Genomic DNA, 14,777 nt, shown 5'->3' with positions numbered 1-14,777 from the left:
AAGAAGGAGATTCACAGAGAAGAAAGAAGAGGTAGAACCTTAGAGGGAGGACAAACAATGGAGCGTAGAACAGGCTCACTACATTGTGGTCAAATTGGGATAAGCTGACTGGAGGAGAGAAATAAGAGCAGGTAGCATTTGTGGTCATAGTCTGTGTATATGCAATATGAGGGGGCCTGTGGTGTAATTCTGCCAAGGGACCCGATTGAACCGTTTTGAATATTTTTTGGTTTACTGCTGTGGTAATATGGGGCAACATTTTTTTTAAAAAATCCAGAAACAGTGGAACTAAGATTGAAATGTCCGGCTAATTAAATTTGCAACAGTACTTAAACTCCCTCTTATCTCTTTGACAGACCAAAACCTTTCCTAAAATGATAAAGACTGGCACACCATTTGCGAAGGAGGACAGAGTTAAGTACCTCAGACAGTTAGCCCAAGAAGTAGAGAAGAAAGAAGGCTTAAAGATGTACATGGTAAGCGAGGTGTCTTAAAATTCATGGTGCGGTTGTTAAAGATTGTAGCAGTTATCTGCCAGATGGGAAGTTTTCTAAATTTAAGTATTTCTCAAATATGTGCCATTTAGGAAAGTTGGCTGCTTCCGCTCAACAGGGCAGCAAGTTCCCTATAACACGTTTTCATTGCCATTCACAGCTCCAGAGGCAGAGTTTCTAGGAATTGGTGATATCATGATTTATATTGCTACAGGCTTGGTCAGAGGTGAAGGGCCTTTAATAATGTTGGTATTTATTAAGCGCTTACTATGTGCAGAGCACTGTTCTAAGCCCTGGGGTAGATACAGGGTAATCAGGTTGTCCCACGTGAGGCTCACAGTCTTAATCCCCATTTTACAGATGAGGTAACTGAGGCATAGAGAAGTTGTGCCTTGCCCACAGTTACACAGCTGACAAGTGGCAGAGCTGGGATTCGAACCCATGACCTCTGACTCCCAAGCCCTTGCTCTTTCCACTGAGCCACGCTGCTTCCCAAGGACTGGAACCCCATGGTGACAGGATAAGGGAACTGCTACCCAGAGCTGTTTCAGAAAATAAATATGCGTCTCGACTATCTCCTCCCATTCCCACCCCCAAAAAAACCAAACAAAAGACAAATGGCTGGGACATTCTAAAATGAAGCCTGTTCCAAAGTGTAATGGAGTCTGTGCCGGACTTTACTAAAATGGCTGCTGCACATACACAACATCAGAAGGGTCAGCAGTGGAACTGACCTGCAGTCCCTGCCACCTGAATCCCAACCACTCCTGCTCCCTCTGACACCGAGAGTGAGTGGCTACCATTTTTCATTTCTCCAGCTCAACTTCATCCCCATCTTACATCCTCTGAGCCTACACGCTCCCATGGCTGTGCTCAGAGTGGTTTCCTTGCCACAGGGGACTGAGAGGGTGAGATATTCAGACAAGAGTAAAGAGTTTTGATCTCCACTGATGAAAGTTCGTCACCCCAGAGACTTCCAGTGCCCAAGCCGCCTCTTTTCCCCTCAGCAGAGCCGGGATGGCAAAAGGCCACCCGTCCCCAGCTATCCAGCTGTGTTTGAGGCCCGGGTGATTCATTCAGTTCACTCCATAGGCCAGTGGGGTAGAAGGAGGAGCTCCCCTCCCCACTTGGGGGGAGAATTGGGTCTGTGGTGAGCTGAGAAGGGCCAGGGGCAGATCAGATTTGAGCCCAGATGATGTCCGGCCTGTTCTCTGATGGCGCTGCCCAGATTACCTCATCCCGTTTCTGTGAAGGCTGGAAACACAAGTGGAGTGGCTGCTTTTTCGGGGTAGAAGAGAAGGAATGGCGTGATGTAGTGATATTACATTGCACCATGTGTAGCATTAGGGGATGATGTAGCTTGTCACGTGTGGTGGGAGGGGAGGAGGGTTCTCAAAACTGAATAGCCTGGGACCCCTAGAGATCTTAATTCAGCCCTCCTCCGCTCCCTGGGAAAAACAAGAAGTGTAGCTTTCATCCTATAGATCCCTGGACGAATGCCCCGATGTCTCCCGTGGTAGTTTGACCCTGCTCTGAGGTCACCGTGTTTAAGTTGAAAGAAACAAGGTAAATCTAGAAATTCTGAGATTTAGCTTCTTCCATTCTTGAAAATTTTTGAATTTTAGGAGCAGCCACAAATCCACGTGGCATTCTGTATAAAATAGGAATGTAAGTCCTTAAGGGTTAGTCTGAGATTTCATAACTCTGGAAAACCTAGAATTTAAAAGTATTGGCAATTGCCATAGCAAAATAAGAATGCTCAACTTTCTTGAAATCATTGCAGTGCTAATATTGATTTTTTCTGATGCAGTTTCTATAGAAGTAACAATTCCAGGAAATGAATTTGAAGTAGAAATTTACTAATTGGGTTCACTTACTTGGATTTTATTCAGAAATGTTTATGCATTGATTTGTGTGTTGAGATTTTAAGAGTTGAACACTGAGTCTTGTTTTCCCCAGTTTCAAAATATATTTGTGATGTTTTCTTATAGCAGTTCAATCTTGTTTAACAAAAACACAAACCTGAACCCATTCTTGTTTTGTAGACTGAAGATTATGCCAAGACTAGTACATCAGTTAGTTCATGTAAGTTTTTTTTTAATTTATTAGAGTAAAAAAAAAAAGTAACTGAATATGTAGTAACCTTAATTTGGATTTGCAGGGGTAAAGTGTGAGTTTTTGAGGGGTTTTTTTTTCCTTTTGTTTTGTTTTCTGTCTAATAAAAACTAGAGCAGATTGAATATCCTTGTTGGAGTTGAGATTTTTTTGAAATTTTGCATGGGCCCATCTTATTTCTGATACTTATGCACAGTTTAAAAATGTATTCATCAATCATTTTTAAAAAAACCCTTGAGTTTCCATATTTATGGGACTATATATAGACATCATCCCTGCCAGTACTATAGGCTTGTAATTGGCTGGAGCTCTAGTGGCTTTGTTGTCACATAAGAAATTGAGATAGTACTGGAAACACCAGAAAACCATGCAAAGCTTGCATAGAGATCATGTGATTAGCCAACAGATTTGCAATACACGCACCTAAAACAGTAGGCATAATGAATGCACATTTTAAGAGACATTACTACAAAAGATTCTGGTTGGTCATGCACTTCATGACAACATGCTTCTTTAAGAAAATGGGATCCTAAATCAATAACCCCAGATCCATTAAATGGGAGTGATTAGGGAATTGTGGGATGACCAGGGTATTAGAAGGAATTAATTACATCTCATGGAGTGAGATGGCATTTATAAAAGTGTTTGCAAAAGGGGAGGAGTATGTGGTTTAGCAGACCTGAGTGGGCAGGATATAGTCCAAGCAGCTGTAGTATATTATCTGCAAGACTTGGACTGACCAAAGTGTCACTTATTTTCGTTAGCATCCCACACAGGCCGTATTCAACAACACATAGGATAAGGTCACAGTTTACTAGACTGTTAGATTGAAATTGACTTTAAGTGCTTTGACCCACCCTTGTGGATAGCTCTCACTGATCCTTTTCAATTCAAATGTATATCATTATAGATATCAGCCAAATAGAGTGCTTAAAATTCTGATTGGTTCAACGGAATCAATTTTAGAAAGTGAGACTACCTCTAGATTAGTATCAAAAACAATTTTGTCGATAGTTGAGAAATTTGGTGAGGTGCCTGTATGGTAGGAGAATATAGCACCATAGGCGTTTTGGGTGGCAAAACCCCAAGAATCATCTGATCACGGTATCTGGGGGTAAAGAATTAAGCTAGAAGGTAGCAGATCAGGGTTCTTGCTTCAGGTCTATCACTGACTTGCTGTATAACCTTGGTTGCATTATTTCCTTTCTGTTTTCCAGTTAACAATCTAGTTCATAAATTGATTTTAATCATTTCTAGCCTGTCTTTATAAAGGTTGTTGAAAAAATATATTGGGTACCCACATAGTTCCTGCCATAAATGAATAAAGATCGGGAGATATTGAATGTGTTCTCTCTCTCAATTCTAGGCACTCAGATCTCTGGCAAAAAAAGGACAAGGTAAGGGGATCAAATCAACTGTATGGAAGACAAAATGTGTAGTGCACGTGAGGAACATCCAAAAAATAAATGATGTACAATTGTGATTTCAATGACAAACCAGGAATCACTGGAATTATATTTCACCATTGTTTACAGTGAAACAAATGAGTGGGAGTGACATTTTTCAGTAACGATGCCCTCTTTATTGCAATGTTTTCTGATCTTTGGAGAATTTGTTTTTGATTTGCCACATAAGATCCAGGGTCGAAAGGAGTTTGGGTTAAACCATTTCAGGGGCTACCACTTGGTTTTTTGGCAAAAAGTACAGTGGTGGTTGGTGAAACATAAATGGCTTCAGATGAAGCTCTGTCCAGTTGTTCACAGTGCTGGATGAAAAGGATAGGAAACCAGCACAGAATGGGGACATGGCTAGAAGAATTTTATGGATTTCCAACCAGCCAGTTAGTGTAGTCAGAATATTCCAGTGCCATTTAGGATCAGACCACTGGTCCCATCCAGCCCAGTATTCTGTCTCCACCAGGAGCATTGAAGGATATGTGGAGAAATTACATAACGGTTGCAGTTCTTGGCATTCAATCATGTGTTTGAGAGGTTTACCAGAATCTCTAAGTTCTCTGTAAATGCCATGTCAGTTTTCATTGTAAAATGCTTTAATCAATCAGTAGCATTTATTGAGCACCTATTGTGTGCAGAACATGTCTTAAGTGCTTGGGCGTGTACAGTTGAATTAGTATACGTGATTCATGCTCTCAAGGAGTGTACCGTCTGGAGGGGGAGGTGAACACTTAAATTAGGATGAAATAGACCATGTTAAATTAGGCAAATAAGAGAGATGGGGGGTTGAGTATTTAAATGCTTAGGTGGTGCGAGTGAAGTGAGGGCTTTGAAGCTGGAGAGGGTTGTGAAGGGGTAGGGAGTGCTAGCTGGAGGAGAAGAGGTTGGTGTTAGGAGGGGTAAGCTCCAGGCCAGACTCGAGAGGAATGAAGGGTGCGAGCTGGGGCATAGTAGGAGAGAATGGAAAAGTAGGAGAGAGTTGATTGAGTGCTGCGGTGCTAGATAAAGGTATGGGTTTTCATGATCATGGGTCTTACTGGTAAACTGTTTCACTCTCAAAATAGACTAGAAAAATCAGAGTTGGATAAGGAGAACTTCAATACCGCCTAAATGATTTACATTTCTCTGTGTGTGTAGTGCCACTGTATAACATCTTTATCCAGTTAAGTTCAAATAATGTTTATACCTGGGTAGGATCAGAACACAGAGAAGATGTGGTCCCTGGCGTCAAAAAAATTTAATCTCATTCAGGTAAAATGGGTGAGCAAATAGCCAAGTTATGAAATAATTTGCCATTTTAAGTATTAGCATAGATAGTCAATTTCCCATCTGCACCTCTTTTGACATTTTGCTGTCAATTGATCACAATTTGATCGTTTAATTTCCAAGATGATTAACAATTTTCAAATTGATTTCATTTTAGGTGGTCATCTGATTTCAAGCCTGAGGTATGTGCTCACAGACTCAAGTGAGCTAAACTATTTAAGTAGTAAATCATATTTGCCTTGAAAGTAAGTCATATTTGATGCTGCCCAAAATTGTATTTCTGTTATTTTTCTGGCTTCATCTCCCATAATTTTTTTCACAAGTTTTTCTTCTTTCCCCTCACTCTCCCTTTTCTCCTCAGCAGTTTCTCCCACTGTTGTTCCCAGTGCCTTTGCTCATTTTATTTCCTATAATTCCCATGAAGCTTTAGAGCCAACATGGGATGGAATGCTTCTACAGAGAAGCAGTGTGGCTTAGTGGAAAGAGCACAGGCTTGGGAGTCAGAGGTCATGGGTTCTAATCCTTGCTTCGCCGACTCAGCTGTATGATCTTGGGCAGGTCTCTTAACTTCTGTGCCTCAGTTACTTCATCTGTAAAATGGGGATGGAGACTGAGCCCTGCATGGGACAACCTGATTACCTTGTATCTAAGCAGTGCTTAGAACAGTGTTTGGCAAATAGTAGGTGCTTAACAGATACCAACATTATTATTATTACAGCACCATCCACACCATTTTCTCCTAGGGCTTTGAGCTTGGCAGGGACACTTGATTGGTTTGATCAATATCTAGCCGTGTCCTCTACAGCATCTTGGACTAAACCCAGGGATAATATCTGGTTGAAACCTCAGATGCAGATGATCAGTTTTCATTTGCTGTTCCCAAACAGTAATTTGCTTCTTTATGGAGAATCTTTGGTTTGAACTATCAAGTGGCAAAGCTGTTGATGGTCTAGTATTCCTAGTTTGTGTATTCCTGGTTGGAATATCCCAAATAAAACATCCGAGCGTTATTGTACAGGTTTCCTCAGAAGTCTCAGATTAATTGAAAGTAGGTCCTATTTTTTGTTTTAGGTTTTCAGCTAGTTATATAGGCCTTAAAAATGTATTTGGCTAAAAAAAGTTATTCTGTCTCTCCCCCCCCCTTCTAGAACGATCCTGTTAAAAAATACATGGCCCTGAAGTACATGGTATGTATCTGCCCCCACCTACCATAAATCCTAATTATTGTGAATTCCTTCAGCTGGTTTCTGGAGCTCTTTGGTTGGCAAATTGCTAGCTATGGTAGCAGGGTATGTTAGTCTCCCCCTCTAGACCGTAAGCTTGTTGTGGGAGGGGACCATGTCTAACAACTCTGTGTTATTGTGCTCTCCCTGTACAGTATTCTGCACACAGTAAAACTAAGTAAATACCACTGATAGGCTACTATGTCATTTTAGTAAAAAGTTGTCAGACCTGGAAATTTAGAAAAAGTACATATGGACTCTAAATAATCTCTTGAACTGTGTTTTACTTGGGACTTCTTTTTACTTCATTTTAGTAAAAGGTATCAGACCTCGGAATTGAGTTTAGAAAAATTACATGTGGACTCGAAATAATTTATTGAACTGTGTTTTACTGAGGCTTTTTTTTACTTTAAAAGGAATCATTTCACATAACTTCTGAAGCACAAGCAACTTTAGTTAAGACCGTTACCCAGGGTTTGACAAAGGCTTTGAAGGCATTTTGTGAAAAACAAGCAGCAGTAAGTAATTTTACTCAATCATCTTCTACCTTATATTGAATGGAAAGTATTTTTCTGAGCCTGGATTATTGTTTTACAAAGTAAACTTTCAGTTAGTACTTTTCTGATACAGAGTTCTGTCGCCCTTCATTAATAATTGCAGCTTAAATTTTCTCCTCTCTAATGTTTTTTAACAATAAAATAGCCAAGAAACAAATATTTGTATTGTAGGAAAACTTCCATATTATGGAGGAAATTTGCATCGTCAGGGAGTGACAGGGCCAAATTTAAGAAATTTCTCTGAAACTGGGGGATGGTCAAGCGGAAGTTTCCTAGAAGGTAATGGAGATTAGAAGCCATAGCTTCTTGTTAGCTCCTACTATCAAATCAACATGTCTCGTCTTGACCATTGTACTTTCCCTTTCCTGTTATCACCTTATTCCTAGACTAGCTCTCTGTCAATATTGTCTGCCCCAATGGGTCAGAAACCTATGGCTCGCAAGCCTGATGTGACTCCTCTTAGAATCCCGTGGCTCTAAAGCATAGATGTTCCAATCTCGGCTCCACCGCTTGTTGACTGTGTGACCTTGGGCAAGTCACTTAATTTCTCTGTGCCTCAGTTACTTACCTCATCTGGCATACGGAAATCGAGACTATGGGCCCCACGTGGGACAGGGACTGTGTCCAACCCGATTTGTTTGTATCCACCCCACCGCTTAATACGGTGTCTGGCACACAGTAAGCGCTTAACAAATACCATAATTATTATTACGTCCACCCAGAGACTTGGTACCGTGAGAGTGACACCATTAGCTCCGTCTCCAGAGCCAAAAACTATGGAGGAAGTAGCTGGGCTGCTCTGCCACATTGAGCCTAAAAAGGGGCTGAGGGAGAGCCAACATAGCAACTCCCTGCCTCTCCAGTGGAGCTGCTCTTGTCCCACCACCCCCATGTACACAACATGCCCTGGGGCAGGGGATGAATTTTTAGCCACTATGCTGGACTCTTGGGTGATGGCAGAGGAGGAGGGAGAAAGCAACTAGATGCAAGTTCAGTTCTCTCTTCCCCCCTTTCTCCCCCTCATTACCAAAGAAGAACAAACCCTGGTCCCCCATTTCCTGGTCACCAGTGTCTCCTGACACTGTGTGGTTTGGGTTTCACTCCCAGCGTTGCAGTTTTTTATGAAAGAGGGAAACAGTGAGTTGGTGGGGGTCGGCTGAAGGCAAGAGTGGAGCCGGGGATGAGACCCTCTGTCTCCTTCCAGCCCGCCCTCCAGAACGGATATTCTGAGGAGTTTAAGAGCAGAACAGTAGATCCTGAAGGCAGGGGGTGGGGATGAGAGTAGGCTAAAAAAAAAAAAAAAATTTGTCATTAGGCTTTGATCTGCCAATGGATCTCTTGTGGTCACTGCTTCAGTGTTGCATGCCCCTGGGACTGCAGTGCCCATGGTGTTCCTGGGTTTTAAAAACTGAGGCATATATGAATGGAAGGCCCAGGCTGAAGCAGTTTAGAATGGCTTGCCTTGGGTGAATAGCTGTGGTATCTGGGTTTGTGCTACAGCTTCCAGGCTCTACTCGGGGGTTCATACTTTTACGGAAATAAAGCTTATTACATACCTGGAATTTTGTCATGCCCTTTCAAAACAAAAACTTGGGAAACACCTTCTTTAGGGTAATAATAACCATTAGTTACTGTCGACTTATTCTGCGGTGCCTTGTGTACTGCCTTCCCTTTTGGATGCAGTGGTATTGTTCACCCTAACAAGATGGGTGTATAAAAGATTATTATAGGAATGTTTCAAAATAGTAAAGCTGTAGGAAAAAGTCTCTGGAACACAACACAAGTCAAATATGTTTTTCACCAACAATGAAAATATATTCTAGTATATAATATCTAACATGTATTATATATATATATATTATAGTTGCTGTTAGGTATTGAGTGTGCCCGAGGCTTAGTACTGGTTATGTGTGCATTCTAGGTTAATTACGCCAGCAGTCTGAGACCTCTGATGTCACTATCTCGCTATGAACTTGGATCAGGATACAGCAGCCGCCTCCAAACTGCTTACAAAGACATTTCAGGTAATTTTATGGATATGGATATCTCTCTCTTCCCCCTCTTTCTCTCCTCCCCCCAACCTTAAATTACCTAGCTTAATCTCATGAGTCCTCATCTGTAGGAATTTTGATTATTGATGCAGTGCATTGTCTCAGTTGTGCAGAGGCAGCAGCTTATCCTTCTCAGAGGGTCGCCAACCTTTTTTGGCTCTGTTTGGAGCCAAAAATTGTCAGCTAATACAAGAAATAGTCAGTTAAACTCCTTTTAAGGAGAATTTTCTTTAATTTGAGGGGTTGATGTACTATAGGCACCCTGATCTCAGGCCCAAAGTATCCAGTTCTCCTATACTGAGAGGGCTGCATTCTTGAAAACTCTTTTGTTTGGGAAAACGTGCACAGTCGCACCCACCCATTACCGATACCACACAGGAGGCTCTGAATAATTCTCTCTCAGGGTTCTAGCTAAAATGCAGACTGGAAACATGAGTAGTTATCGTGGCTAACAAAGCTCATACCTTTGGCCGAAAAGAACTAATCTTTCAAGAAAGAAACTGATTCTAACCTTTAACATTTAAATTTTCCTCTTCACTCAAAAGAGGCAACTATTAAATACTTTGCTCTATATCTACTTGATTTTTTTTTTCAGGAAGCAGCCATATTCAAGAGCCTTATAGAAAAGCCCCAAAGTTGGACCATTCACAGTTTGCAGTACACTACCCCACAAGCGCTTCATATCCCAGCGAAAAGTCATTGAGTTATTCAAGTAGCAGGTCTCAAGCCCATTACCATATGGGTGAAGGAATTGCCTACTATAGGCAGAGGTTCAGTGATTCAGAAACCAAGTCATCTCAAGTTAATGATCCATTTTTGCACCATAAGGGAGGGTACTCTTCAGCACACAGAGACTGGAGAAAGTCATCTGATTGGCACAGAAGGCACATGAGGCATTCTCTGGATCATGCACCTTACCCGTCTCCTTCTTCTGGGGAATGTTCTATGTACTCCAGATGTTCAGGGGGTGGCTATTCCAACTATAGCAAGTCCGACATGTACGGCTGTAGGTCCGACGAAGTCAGAATGCCTGGCGGCGGTCCAAGCAGGCATCGGAGAGGTGAGCTGTCGTATTCCCACTCAAGGAATTATTCAGACGAGAGAGTGTCGTACTCGGCTCCTGCTGTGACGTACCCTTCACCCAGAAGGTACTCCACAAGTTATCCTTTGGAAGGTTCTTCTTCTTCTTACTATTATAGCGGGGAGTCTGTGAGATCATCATCTCCAGTGAGAGCGAGCACCAGTTGGTCCACAGATGCCAGGTATTCGAAGTCAAGCTACAGTGCCGATTCTGCCTCGTTTCATTCCTCCTCCGCCTCTTCGGTCAGCAGTGCATATCGGGATTATCCTCACGCTGCAGGCTCCGAGACAGCAGCTGACAGAAATACTAGCAACCTGACTCCTGACATCTTGAATCGAATCCAAGGGAAAGATAAACCTACCGTGACAGCCCTGCTCACCCAGCTGACACCGTACTACCCAGCTCTGCAAAGTAAGTCCATTCCATTCGGTAAAATGTTACTTGCATTACTGTGTTACTGGTCAGTTTGGCTTAAGGAAAATAGTTGGAATTTTTGGTTGCCATTGTACAACTGGCATGGTTGTATTGAAGTAGGGTAAGGTTTCCAAATCCCAGTTGCCTTTTAAAGGGGGGCAGTTGAACTCAGGTTGCTCTCAGACTGTGTGCATTGACTCGTGTTGAACAATTTTGGTCAAATAAGATTATGGAATTTTGTTTCATCCAAGATTACAATGACAATTTTTAATACTTTAAAAGCCAGAAGTAGAGATGTAGCTTTGGGGGGGAAACCTCCTTCCCGCCCACCCCCCCTTTACCATTCAAATCCTCCTTCCCCTCTCTCTTGTGTTTCTTCCAGTTGCCTTTCCCTGTTGAAAAATTAACATCCAATGCAGTGGCATTTAAATACTTAAACTGAGTCACGGCTCAGGTGCAGTTTTTTAAGTAGGGGGCCCATGAGTTACTGCTGTGTCTCCTGGGATTCAGAGCTATTTGCAGGAGTTTCCCATGGCGTGACTGACATTAGGTTTTGATATTAAGAAATGATCTAGGGCAGTCCTCTGTGGGAAAGACTTGTCAAAAGGCTCCCATCACCTGGTATGAGGCATGCTGAACTGACACTCAGTGCTATCAGTCATTTAATCGGGGGTATTGAGTGCTTACTGCGTGCAAAGCAGTGTATTAAGTGCTTGGGAAAGAAGTGTGTTTGTGCTGGAAATGAATTCCAGCAGTGGGCAGGAGTCATTGTTTTCTTGGTCTGTCCACAGCCCTGTTCTTCCTGGAATTGGAGTATACCACTTGGCCCCCTATTTAGTGTAACCTGCCCAGCCACCCAGAATAGCCCACCTTAAAGTGAACAAGATCTTATTTTTCTGCCTGCTTGAAACTGCTCATTTCTCTTTCCTTGAAAATAATTGTTAGTCTCTTTTTCACTTCACTCTTCTAGAGATCAATATTCCAACATTGGTCGCTGCATTGTTTGAAACTGGAACAATAAGCTAAGAAGAAACAACACAGATGGAAACCAACAGAAAATTCAAGAATCACTTCTTTCCAGCTTTCAGATTACATGTTGAATTCCAAGAAAAGGGTGGGATCTGGGGATTCGTCTTTATATCCCTTCAAGGACAGTGTTATTTTTGATGAAATTGAGAGGGGCTGAATATTTTAGTACATTAAAATTTCAGCAGTGTTTTATGTATTGGAGAAACCTGTTAAGTTTAGTATTTTTTACCACATTACATTCATCTAGTGGATGGTATTTGCAAACTTCATTTTGGGCTGCTTTGTTTTTGGTAGTTATGTTTTGAGGAGGATTGTGAGAGAATGAATATATGCCTGTTGGCAATATATTGATAAGCCTCTTCTGACTTTTCCAATATGAATTCTTTGTGTGTATAACCATTTAATTTCCCTCTTAGAATGAGGAAGATAATTAACTAAAAGAATTAGACACTAAATGTCTTTCACCTTGTATGTTAAATAGAACGCATTGCAAACAAAGAAATCAGTTATTTAAACGTTGGATATTTCAGCCCATCTGTAAGAAGTAGATTGTTAGTTTACCTATTTAGAAATTGATATTCAAAAGTTAATTTTTTTTTTTCAGTTGAATGGGCATCTATCAGAAAAATGTGTCTTCAAAGGTGAATTGTGATGACATTTCTAGTTGTGAGTTGGAACATATATGTACCTAATTTGAGTGCGCTGTTTGCTTCAGAATCCAAAGGTAGAGAGAGGGGAGAAGAAGAGATGTTGACAGCATTAAAGCCAACTGATTGTGTGGTGTACTAACAGTGAAAATTACTTTTGTGAGTAAAACAATGAAACAAAGTGTAACAATTGTGCCAATAGCCCGGGGGAGAGACCCTACACCCAAATCTAAGTCTTTTCTCTGAATAGCATATACAAAATACGATAGAAAAGGGTCCCCCCGGGGTTGTCTGTGTACTTGTGAAAAATTCTGCGAAGTAAAAATTCTAAGAAAGAAGTTAGTTGTGCAGTTTCTTAAAATCCCTGGGTTATATTTTTAACTCCTAGGTGTATTACAGAGTGGCATTCATTACCACTAAAATCACATCACAGTGGTATAAGGGAAATTTGGAAAGATAGACCATTTGCATAAAGGAAAAACCACACTTGAACTCTGCCCTAATTCGTTCCTTTGGATGAAATTGTAATAGTTTCTCTTCCTTCTTAAGGCTTTCCTTAGCTGTTAATAAATTTGTGATGCAAGTGAACCATAGTCAGCTTAATGGTGGCAAAAGATGAATGTTATCCACTTTAATATTTGGTTTGTGTTCACTAGTATAGTCTTTCGAAGCTCTCATTTTAAGAAGATGCTTGTTCCCAGTCCTTTAATCTGTAGTAGTTGAGAAATATGACTTTGAAAGTGTTGAGACTGACAGGTTTTCCCTTCTAATATTTGAGTGCCTGGGTCTCGGGTTTTGGTTATCATCCCCATTCGGCAAGGATTTTTCTCCTACTGCTGCCTTTCGAGAGAGTAGAAGGATCTGGATTAAAGTTTGTATTTTTTCAGGAAAGAAAGCTCATTAGATGTTTCTACTGGAGCGCATCCTGGAAGGGAGGACCTTTGTAGAGCTGGTAAATGCTATCACAAAAATTCATGGCATTCTGATGGTTTGAAAGAATTAACACAGTTTCCAGAGTTTCTGCTCAAATGTAGATGATTGGATTATTGGCAGATTGCTGGCCTGTATGAGTGAGGCCTAGCTGTGAGATTTGCTCAGTAAGACTGACGAGGCATATTCTCTGACCCATACCAGGTTCACAATCTGTCTTTCCCCTGTTCTACAGGTGAGGAAATGGAGTCCCAGAGAGGTTGTGATTTGCCCATTCGCACAGCATGCAAGGGGCAGACCTGAAACTAAAACCCAAGTCTCCTCACTCCCAGTCTTGTGCTCTTTCCTTTAGAATAATAATGATGGTATTTGTTTAGCGCTTACTACGTGCCAGGCACTGTACTAAGCTCTGGCACTGTACACACTGCTGCTTCAAGTTTTAGATAAAGCCACTTAGTTTGCCAAGAGCTATTTATCCGTTCAGCACTGTGTAGAATGTCGCTTTAGGTGTGGCCAATGCCAGTGGGACTTGCGGGCTAGATTACGCATAAACGTGAGAGAATAGAATTTATTTAAGGAAACATGTTGCCAAAAAATTTGAATGTGGAAATTTATATGACACAAATGGCATACTCAGCCAGGCCAGTAGCACATCACTTTGGTCTGAAAGGAGCCGCAAAAATTTACTCTTGCGATTTGACACTGCCTCATTTTTGGTGATATAAGTTATAACAATCTCTAATCTTTCCCTACAACAACCCATTATCTAGAATCTAACTCAAGCCTTCCATCACCTAAACTCATCCTCTGAGGTCTTAAATGTTCACCCCAATGACCCATTATGGACTTGCCACCCATGAATTTAAACCATTCTTGAATTTACTGGTATTTTCTGCCTGCATCCTTAATTATATCCCTTGTCAGCCTGCGTAGTTCCATGTTGAGGAATTGATTCATAATTTTACTCAGAAGTTGCCCTCTCCCCCCACCGCCCCCCATCTCCAGGTCTCTTGTGAGCAGGGAACAGGTCTACCAACTCTGCTATTATTATCCTCTCCCAAGTGGTTAGTACTGTGTTCTGCACACAGTAAGCGCTGAATAAATACCATTGATTGATTGAAATGGCCCCTTCTTTAAGATGCCCGGCACTCGGTTAGCGACTGGATCAATTGCCGGTGTTTACTACACAAACCACTTGGGGTAGATCACTGTAGTCAGCACTGAGGAAAAGTGCAAGGATACTGACGCTTGACTTGCTGGGGGTTTACAACCTAAAAAGAGGGAAGCTATCGTTGCCTCAAAATAAAGAAAAGTGCAGTCCTCACTTCTGACAGGAACAGCTTTCAGGTTTCTCCCTCTATCCACCAGGCACAGAACGGACCTTCGTCCTGGTGATGGTGGGTGAAGCGCGTGGCTGTGACACCAGCCACAGGCCACTCCGAATCTGCAGGACAGGTCTAAAAGGTGGAGGTGGCACATTCCTTGAGTGATTTAAGGCAACAGTTAAACATGATTT

The 14,777-nt window shown here is 41.6% G+C and overlaps 1 protein-coding gene across 4 annotated transcripts in view; it reads left to right on the top strand.

Annotated features, from left to right (window-relative positions):
- Positions 1–12,919, top strand: part of LOC100680820 — a 40,205-nt gene extending 27,286 nt beyond the window's left edge. For all 4 annotated transcript variants that reach the window (XM_007670566.4, XM_029052545.2, XM_029052546.2 and 1 more), the window contains 9 exons: positions 357–476; positions 2,540–2,579; positions 3,976–4,006; positions 5,487–5,511; positions 6,478–6,516; positions 6,969–7,070; positions 9,031–9,133; positions 9,756–10,652; positions 11,626–12,919. In XM_007670566.4, coding sequence (XP_007668756.1) covers positions 357–476; positions 2,540–2,579; positions 3,976–4,006; positions 5,487–5,511; positions 6,478–6,516; positions 6,969–7,070; positions 9,031–9,133; positions 9,756–10,652; positions 11,626–11,681 — 1,413 coding nt within the window. In that variant the 3' untranslated portion in view covers positions 11,682–12,919. The remainder of the gene's footprint in view (positions 1–356; positions 477–2,539; positions 2,580–3,975; positions 4,007–5,486; positions 5,512–6,477; positions 6,517–6,968; positions 7,071–9,030; positions 9,134–9,755; positions 10,653–11,625) is intronic.
- The last annotated feature ends 1,858 nt before the right edge of the window (positions 12,920–14,777 follow it).

This window comes from Ornithorhynchus anatinus, chromosome X2 (genome assembly GCF_004115215.2).
Source record: "Ornithorhynchus anatinus isolate Pmale09 chromosome X2, mOrnAna1.pri.v4, whole genome shotgun sequence".
NCBI lineage: Eukaryota > Metazoa > Chordata > Mammalia > Monotremata > Ornithorhynchidae > Ornithorhynchus > Ornithorhynchus anatinus.
The sequence above is the reverse complement of the archived record's forward strand: the minus strand, read 5'-3'. Positions and strand labels throughout refer to the sequence as shown.